At 29.8% G+C, this 10,100-nt stretch overlaps 1 protein-coding gene across 3 annotated transcripts in view; it reads left to right on the top strand.

Moving 5' to 3' along the window:
* LOC107642209 (MADS-box protein AGL42) overlaps positions 7,873-10,100 on the top strand; it is a gene marked incomplete in the record, with an annotated part of 9,054 nt that continues 6,826 nt past the window's right edge. Inside the window, 2 exon segments of one of the 3 annotated variants that reach the window (XM_016345509.2) lie at positions 7,873-7,988; positions 8,786-8,979. In XM_016345509.2, coding sequence (XP_016200995.1) covers positions 8,795-8,979 — 185 coding nt within the window. 3 annotated transcript variants of the gene reach the window in all.

Below are 10,100 nucleotides of genomic sequence, written 5' to 3'. Positions count from 1 at the left end.
ATTAATTTATTATTAATGATAAAAATATAAATAACAACAAAGGACGAGTCATTTTGATACAAATTACCCAATGAAAAATGAAAAATGAAAAACACACTAAGAGCATAAATGTATAACATTATTTGACGAAAGTGATGTGTGGTAGACCCAATGACTTTGAATGCACTGCAATCACTTTAATTAATAATTATTTTATTATATTTTGTGTTTATTGGTATACCATGAAATTAATTACTTCAGAGAAGCAAGAGCAATTATATATTTATAGGATTTTTTATCTAAATAAAATTTAATTATCTTTCTAATTTGTATAATCTTTCAAAGATTTATTATTTGTGCATTCTTTTTGTATTGACAGCAAAATACATGTTAGAAATTTTGGCAAGATAATACAGCATGAGAAATATTAGCAGTCATTACTTTTTATTAATATTAGCTAAAATTTTGGGTTAAAATTTAATTTCTAGTATTTAAGATTTAGAATTTAATTTTTAGTATATAAAATTACTTAAATATTAATCAATAATAAATTTTATTAGTCATATAGTATTGCTCATATAATAAAATTATTAATTAGCTGTATTGCAGTATGCCATTATTTATTTTTTAACAGTTCATTTACATTTTATGTTCTGAAATAAAGAGTAAAATAAATGAGGTCATTAACTTTGAAAATTCTTAATTTTGAGTTCCTATGCTATCTTAGAGAGATGTATGTTCGGTGCATTTTAAAATATCAAAATATAAATTTTAATAAATTTTAAAAAATCATTAACTTTTTTATTTTAGATTCATAATTTGTAAAAAAAAATTGAGTTTGAACTAAAATACAAATGAAAAAGTTTTCTTATTGATATCTATTTTATAGTTAATAGAGAGGAAAATAAATGAGGACATGCATTGTTAACCTGCTTTTAATTTAATTAAAGTTAGGATTTAGCTAATTAAGATTTTTAAATGTAGAAAGCTTGTGTTGGAAAATTAAAAATTGCAAGTTTCTATTCATTTATTGTATAAACAAAACAAATGTATAAAAGTTAAAAAAAATTTAAGTAGTAGGTAAATTTAAAGGGGAAAGAGATATTACTTTAAGTTTTGTTGATTTATTACGTGATGATTTTATTGAAAAAGATTGAAGCTGTGGGATTTATTTCACTCAGGATTGGGTTTTTTATCAGGTGTTTGTACTAGAAAAAAGTCCTCTCAATGCTCTAATGTCCACACTGAATATGGACCGAACTGTCTCACAACGTTCTGAGCCCAACTCACGTACAGATATTTTTTGCAGATTGCATACGACTATACTATAAAATTGATTTAGATCTTTCATCAAAGAAATAGAACATATACTAAATCTATCATACCCAAATCAACATCAATAAATGATTCAATACCCATCATTCCTTTTTTGTTTGAAGTATAAATAATCTTAATTCTTAACTAATAATAGTTTTAGGATATTTTGTTAGCAAAGCCCTTAATGTTAATGGACATTATCAAAACATGTCAATAAGTTGTTGAATTTTTATTTAGATGCCTATATACAGATATAATAGAGTGCATCTAATTTAGTTATAAAAAAAATATGTGTAACAATATAATTTTAATGTATTATCAGTATAAAATATTTTATATAATGATTTAATTATATAAGAGTAAACTATCATTTATATTTATTTTGTTGGCAAATCAGCAAAATATAAGTAAATAATCAAGCTAACTTGCTAACAAAATTCCCAAATAAAATACAAAAACGTAAGATTTATTGAATAAAATTAAAAGGTAGATTGATAATTATTTTTTACATACAAAAATGGAAAAACAAAAAGTATGCGATTTGACGCGCCATGGAAGGAGAACCACGTGACTATGTTCTCTGTCTTTGGTCCCTTCTTGTTGGATGCTCGCCACTACATTGAACAATGATGCGTCTTTTGGCGTAGTACATTAATATTAATTAATCAATTAATAAGTCCCTCTTTTTTATTTAACCTCTATATATTCGGAGGTCACTCATGTTTTATTTAAAAACATTGCACAAACTTTTTCAAATTATTTTGCTTCAAATAGTTACTACAGCATCTTTCATAAAATTTCCAAATCAAAGGCAGGAGAATATAGTTTGCGGACACATAAAAACTTAAAAAGTGACTAATCACGGTAAATTATTTTCATGTAGATGATGATGAAAGATTGTTAGAAGTATAAAGTCAACTCTAAAAAAATTCTCTCTAAATATTTTTTAAAAAACTTTATCAAATCAAATAAAAAATAATTTTATATAAATAGTAATCAGCAACATAAAATATCTTTAATATCCATAAGAAAAATATAACAACTTAGGAGTGACTTTAAATATTAAACAATTATACAAAATATTGTAACTTATTATGTTTTCAAATGGTCTTTTTATTTTGATCATATATGTTGTGTTCATAAATTCTTTGGCGAAATATTAGGGCTAGCAATATTAATTTTATTTGTGGGTACTTATCTCTGAAAAAACAACCATTTGTACTCATAAATTTTATGAATGCGAAAGAAATATCCGTTAAAGAAGGAAACTAACTTGTATCCATTAAAGATGGATTCTGTACGATAAAAGTACACAAATCTTAAATTTATGTTGATTTTTTAATAAAATTTCAGAATTACCCAATCCTTTATCTTTAACCCCTCCTCTCTTCTTTCCCAAATCTTAAACACCTCCATTGCCACTACCTTAACTACCCTCTATTCTCTACTACTCCACTAGCCACCACGGCCGCCATGCATCTTTCTACACTAATGATGACAAAGACGACAACAAGGCAACCAGGCAATCCATCTGTTCCCACGCAACGCTACCACCTTCAATTGCAGCCACCCAAACTCCGCGCGGCCCCAGCGCCGCCTCAAGCCCATGCACAGATCACCTATACCTTGGCACGGTAGCAAGTTCAGAGTTTAGAGCCACCGGATTCAAGCTCCAACAGCGCCGTTGCACAGAGATGCCGCAATGCCTCTCCGGTCAAGACCCCGTCTAATGCCGCCACAAGAAGGAGAAGCTCCGGAAGCGAGACTGAACCGAGATCTAGCGCGCAAGGTCCCTTCCTGTGGTGCGATTCAACTCCTCCTAGGTCCACTTCAAGCTCATGGACTCCATAGAGAAAGATCCTATATTTACAACAGTACAAATTACAAATTTATTATATAATTAACGAAGTTGAACAAATCTCCTGTAACTAATAATTTATTTGTTTTAATCTATACCCAAATTGAACTAATTGAGTGTATTATTGTTCAAATTCTCTCAAAAATCTCCAATCATATCTATGTTAGGATACTTGTCAAGTTAGAGAATGACTCTGATAACCACAACGACAATGGAGGTGCGTGGCGTTGACCGCGACGAAGACGCGGGGTTTGGGGGAGAGAAAGGGGGAGAGGAATCCGGTTGGAGAGGTTGTGTCGGTGATCAAATTTCTTGGAAATGGGTTCATGAAGATGGAAATGCCGTCATGGTAACGGTGGTGGAGTAGTAGAGAAAAAAGAAAGTGGTTAAGGTGGTGGTAATAATAGAGAGATGTGAAAGTTTGAGTGAGAAAGAAGAGATGGTTGAGAGTTGATGTTGAAGATACTGGTGGGGGTAATTTTGGAATTTTATTAAAAAATCAACGTAAATTTAGGATTTGGGTACTTTTGTCGTACGGAATCCATCTTTGATAGATTTGATGGATACAACGTTAGTTTTCTTTTTTAATAGGTATTTTAGTCAGCGTTGGTAAAGATCATGGGTACAAATAGTTGTTTTTCCAATTCGTATGAGTAGGATTGACAATTTAATCCACTACGAATCACATAAAGAGTAAAATGGGTTAAATTGTAAATAAGATTGAATGCAAATTTAAACTTAATTTTATTCACTTCATCTATACATCTGATATATTATTGTATATAATTAAAAATTATTATACATATATAACATATTTGATGGAAATCAAACCCATATTTTCTTTTTAATAATTTCATTAAACCGTTGAATCTGTTATCTAGATTATTTCTTTATATCATTGTAATTTTTTTTAGTTAGAGTACATAGTATATAAGATGTAATAACTCAACAAATACTTTCTAAGGGAATTTTTCATTCTCTTCAACAATGAGAAAAACTTATTTCTCTCCCTTAATCCCTTCTAGTTCATCAAACTATCAACATCACAGTTTGAATAGCTTAGGACATGAGATTTTCTTCATGGCGTGAAGAGCAACCAAGCTGTGAATCAAATTTAAAAAAAAAAAGTTGTGAATTGAGATCAATCTAATTTTGCCATTTTCTTTCGACATTTTCTTTCCCCCCATTCTTACCTCTTCCTTCAAACTCATCCAATAGAGTTTGATGAGAGGCTATTTCACAAGATTCTTTATTGGTGAATATAGTTGTTCCGATCAACGAGTTGGAAGGAAGAAGATATGAATCCTTATTGATTCATTGATTTCTCAAAATGGCGAACATGGTAAACAGATCCTCCCATTGTAGAGGTCGTAGAGCTACATTGGCTTGCTTTCATTGCAACAAGCAAGGCCACAGAAGATGTATGCTATAAAAAGCACGGGTACTTCTCCCATTTCTATCAACGGCAGCAACATAACACCACCATCAATCACGTGATCATTGAGGGGCATGATAATATACTCAGTGACAAACAATCCCAGTTCAATTGTCTCCAAGAGAACATTGGAATATCAAGATCTGAAAAGATTTGTCTTATTAGAGTTGATCAAAGACAAAAGTGTGCAGCAACAACCTCATAATACAAATCAAATTTTGACTAATTCCATTCAGACTTCAACTCTAGGTAAAATCATTGTATTACATTTTAATGCGAGAATTATGAGTATTATCACTCCAAAATCTTGCGTCTTGCTTGAACCTATATCTGAAATCCATCATCTTGGTGACATAAAATCTCGCAAGTCCACTCCATTTCCTATAGGATTCTGAGTCTCCTAGGGTGTGTTTGGATTTGCGTTGGAGAAGAGAGAAGCTCGTTTGAGTTCCTTGAACGCTTTATTTTTATGTTTGACAACATTTTTATGCTGTAAACGCAGAAGTGATTTCTGTCTTCAACCCACATTTACCAAAAGCTAAAAATTCTAGCTTTTTCGTTCACCTTTTCATGTCGGATTGAACTTTATGTTCTATATACCAATTATGTCCTTTATTATTCATATGTTTATGGTTTTTTTTATAATACTTTTTTCTAATACTCTCTTATGTATATTATTATTTTTTATAAAATTTCTATTTTTTTTATATGAGTTCTTTTACTGTTATTGTTATTTCTTTTTTGTATGGAATATTTTTTTTTACTTTGTATTATAATTCTATTAATCCTATTAGAATACTAAAAAATATTGAGAGTACTAAAAAAATATTAAAATTTATTTAAATATTTAAAATAAAATTATAAGATAACATAAAATAATTATTTAAATTCATGTCATTTTTTATAATTTTTTATCTAAAAATGATTTTGAATAATGTAATCCAAATAATATTTAGTTTACTATAATCCATTTTGAATAAAAATTACTAAACATAAATCACGTTAATACTAACTCACTTTTGATCAAAATCAATTCTATAAAATTAATTTTATATAAACCTCCATTTACAAACCGTAATCCAAACACACACCTAATAGTGGTAATGATGCTTTACAGGGTTTGGCACTAAAATCTACAGAGCTCAAAGAAACATAGAAGATTCCTAAGTCAGAAATTGGAAAGAAAATAATAGAAGCATCACCATGCTAGCTTACCTCACCCCCCGAAATCCTGTATTTTGCTGGAGCCACTTGATGAGAAATCAATGGACATGGAGAATGTTAATAATGAGTCATCTATTCAGATTTTAAAACGTCACCTCCAAAATCTTGCGTCTTGCTTGAACTTATATTTGAAATTCATCATCTTGGTGACATAAAGTCTCGCAAGTCCACTCCATTTTTCTTATTGGGATTTATTACCGTGATCCATTTTCTCCTTAGAAAATATTCAACAAATATTTTTTAAGAAAATTTTTCATTCTCTTCAACAATGAGAATAATTTATTTTTCTCCCTCTTTTAATCTCTTCTGGTTCATCAAACCATTAACATCACAGCTTGAACAGTTTAGGACATGAGATTTTTTTCATGGTGCAGTGAGCGTGGAGAGCAATCAAGCTGTAAATCAAATTTAAAAAAAAAAAAAAAAGTTGTGAATTGAGATCAATCAAATTTTGCCATTTTCTTTCTATCCCTAATTTTTCTTTCGACATTTTCTTTCTCCCATTCTTACTTCTTCCCTTCAAACTCATCCAATAGAATTTGATGAGAGGCTATTTCACAAGATTCTTTCTTGGTGAACATAGCTGTTCCGATCAACGAGTTGGAAGGAAGAAGATCCGAATCCTTATTACTCTGTTATTCATTAATTTCTCAAAATGGCGAACATGGTAAACAGATCCTCCCATTGTAGAGATCGTGGAGCTACAGTGGCTTGTTCTCATTGCAACAAGTAAGGCCACACAGGAGATGTATGCTATAAGAATCATAGGTACTCCTCCCATTTCTATCAACGGCAGCAACATAACACTACCATCAATCACGTGATCACTAAGGGCATGATACTCAGTGAAAAACAATCCCAGCTCAATTGTCTCCAAGAGAATATTGGAATATCAAGATCTGGGTTCACTCCAAAGCAAAGATTTGCCTTGTTAGAGTTGATCAAAGACAAAAGTGTGCAGCAACAACCTCATAATACAAATCAAATTTTGACTAATTCCATTCAGACTTCAACTCCAGTAAAACTATTGCATTACATTTTAATGCGAGAATTATGAGTATTATCACTCCAAAATCTACACTATGGGTCATTAATTTCGGTGCAACAGATTATGTGACTTTTGACTTAAAAAATTTTGCAAGTTTTTAAAATATTGCTCTAATCAATCTGATATTGCCAAATAGGACTAAAACTGTTAGCACTATCATTGGTACAATCACATTCTCTACAATTTTTTTCCCCAAAAATGTTTTATACATTCCTTCTTTTGATTTTAAACTGATATCTGTGTCACCGACATAGTGCTAATAGAGTTTTTATCATTAAACATTATTTTAGAATTCAATTTTTGTTATACAACAAAAATTTTTAGCAAAAAACAAACAAAAATAGATGAAAAGACTCAAAAATAAGTTTACCTTTTAAGTTTAGGAAAAATTTTTGGGTGAACGATATGTTAGAGATATTATCATTCATATATATCTATCTAGCAGTATAAAATTTTAAATTTTTAGACTAAATAATTTCACGACAATTAAAAAGTTAAAGTCTTTTAAGTTTTTAAAATATGTATTTTAAAAACATTTTAAAACTTCCAAAACAGATAATCTTAATAATTGTTATCAAGAGATTATGTAATATTAATATTAACAAAATAATAACATAATTTACCTTTAATTAATACCGTAAACTTATGAATCCGTCCTCTGATAAATATGGTTGTTAATTACCCTTAAAAATAACGCGTCAACGAAACCATTATTTTATCTTCAGGTCTAATTAAGGCTATAATTACAAGAGTTGTCCGATCCAACAAAAAAAAAAAAATGCTAAAGAGAGAGAGAGAGAGCGAGATTATGTTTATTTTCATTATATTACTTTTTAAAAATTTAAGTAACTGATATCATAATATAATTCTTTTATTTATTTTATATTATTTTTTATATAATAAAAATAAAGTATAAACTTTTAAATCATACAAATTCTGATATCATATTATATTATTTTTTCTTAAACACTTACACTGATTAAAAAAGAAAGATCTCTATCAAATTTGATCCCTCTAATAATAATGGAGTGAGTTTTGGCTTTCTGTGCTTTGAATTACAGAAGCTTGTATATTTTGTGCCCTACCTTTTCTTGTTTTTACCAAATGGGGGCATCCACCAACTTCTGGTATGATACCAAAAGTGTGATTGAGGAAATAAAAGTGTGTGAGGGCCAAATAATAAGTAGCTACCTGCTGATTATTAATTAAATCCATGTCAATCTGCTGCAACTTTGAATCTATCCCTCTCTCTAGGGTTCCTGATTAGTGCTATTTTCATTTCCTAATTGAGCTATTTATAGTAATAACATATTCCCTCTCAATAATTCCTCTGTTCTTTGTACATATGAACAGATACTCCATTTTAAAGTGTGAAGCTTTCCAAGTATCTTTTTTTTTTTTCTGGGCTGTTCATCATATTTTTTGTACAGTGTTTGATATTTTTCCCTGGGTTAATGTCTCCATAATCTCATTTTGGAGCTTGTGGGTACCACTGTTTTTGATAAAAATAGAATCTTTACTTCTGTTTTATCTGGATTGTGGGTTCTCACTGTCCATCCATTCCATTGCAAATTCAAGCATATATATGTTTCCAGCTTCATATCTAGCTAGCTATAGCTGCTAGGAATATAAATAAAAACCCTAGCTTTCTTTCTCTGATTCTTGTGAAAGAAAGAGAGAGCACAAGGGAACCTTTCTGAGAAGCTTTAATAATTTCCAACAATTGCATGTGTGTTCTCTTTTTCCAACCTCCTTCTACAACCTCCATAGTTTGTGCTTGAAAGGGATTTTTCTTTTTCTTTTGTTTTTTCTTTTTTGAATAAATGAACAACCTACAACCTAGCTAGCTAGCTTCTTAGTTAATTTTTGAATAATTTAATTAATTAATTAATTAATTTTTTTTTTTTTTGTGGGGGTTTTGTAGAAGAAGAAGATGGTGAGAGGAAAGATTGAGATGAAAAGGATAGAGAATGCAACAAGCCGTCAAGTAACGTTTTCAAAGAGGAGGAGTGGGCTTCTAAAGAAAGCACATGAGCTTTCTGTTCTTTGTGATGCACAAATTGCTCTTATAATCTTTTCACAAAGTGGGAGGCTCTTTGAATACTCAAGTACTTCAGAGTAAGCCCTTACTTAATCACTTTATTTTCTTGCTTCATCAACATTCATGTTAGTGTTAGTTTCATTCTTTAATTTTTATTCTTCTCCTAATTAATTAGTACAATACTACTACTTATTATTGAACTATTATATATATGGTTTAATCTTGGAGAAACTAAAGGTTTACTTTAATTTGCTCAAACTATGATACATGTGTTTTGTTGTGAGTTGTGCTAAGTCTTCCTCAAACTACCTAGATTTGATGATCAAAGAACATGGATCTCATTGAAAAAAAAGTGTGTGGCTTTCCGTTTATGGTAAGCTAACTACTACTGGTAATTACAAAAGTATATACACTAATTTAGAAATACTCAACACTTGCTAAATTGTAGTAGTAGCATTTGGTTGCTGAATAAATTGGAACTTGAAATACTCTGCTATGTAATTATTTCAATGCTCTCCGTATCAAATAAGGTAAAAAAAAAATGGTTTTTTAAAATTTTTTCTAAGATATTATATAGTGTATTTTTCATTATACATGTTTTAAGTGAGATTAAGAAAAAAATATGTGAAGAGCAAAGATATATTGTAGTATTACAAAAGACCATCACCTTTTGCAACATTACTTAAGAAAAAAAAAAACCTAAGATTACCTATTTTTATTTGATGTTGAGTTTAGTTCTGCAATCTGCTCTGTACTAATTATATCTTTATCCTAAATATAACAAAGAGGAGTGCTAAGGGGCCAGCAGATTTTGTGAGTTGTAGCCATCAATTAGTCATCAATAGTGTATTTAATGGTGTGAGATTTCATCTAACGGTGGAGAATCACTCATTTTTTTTTTGCTGGCTAAGTATTGGCCAGATTTTAATAAATCTGCTGGCCCCTAGACTTTTCCTATAACGAATGCTGCATTCTTTTTTCTTTTTTTTTTCTTTTCTCCCCTATAATTTGCTAGATTATCATTGATCCTTATTATGAAATTATTTATTTCAAAGAGACACATGCAAGAGTCTCTTGAGTTTTTAAGTTGAAAAGTGAATTATGGATAGGTCTTTTTTGTTTTATATTAAAATTCTATTTTTTGTTTAAAAAAATGAGAGTAACAATTTTATAAAAAAAGTAAAAACTAACATGGAAG

The sequence above is a fragment of the Arachis ipaensis genome, chromosome B05 (assembly GCF_000816755.2).
Source record: "Arachis ipaensis cultivar K30076 chromosome B05, Araip1.1, whole genome shotgun sequence".
Lineage (NCBI taxonomy): Eukaryota > Viridiplantae > Streptophyta > Magnoliopsida > Fabales > Fabaceae > Arachis > Arachis ipaensis.
This window is presented reverse-complemented; position numbering and strand designations above follow the sequence as displayed.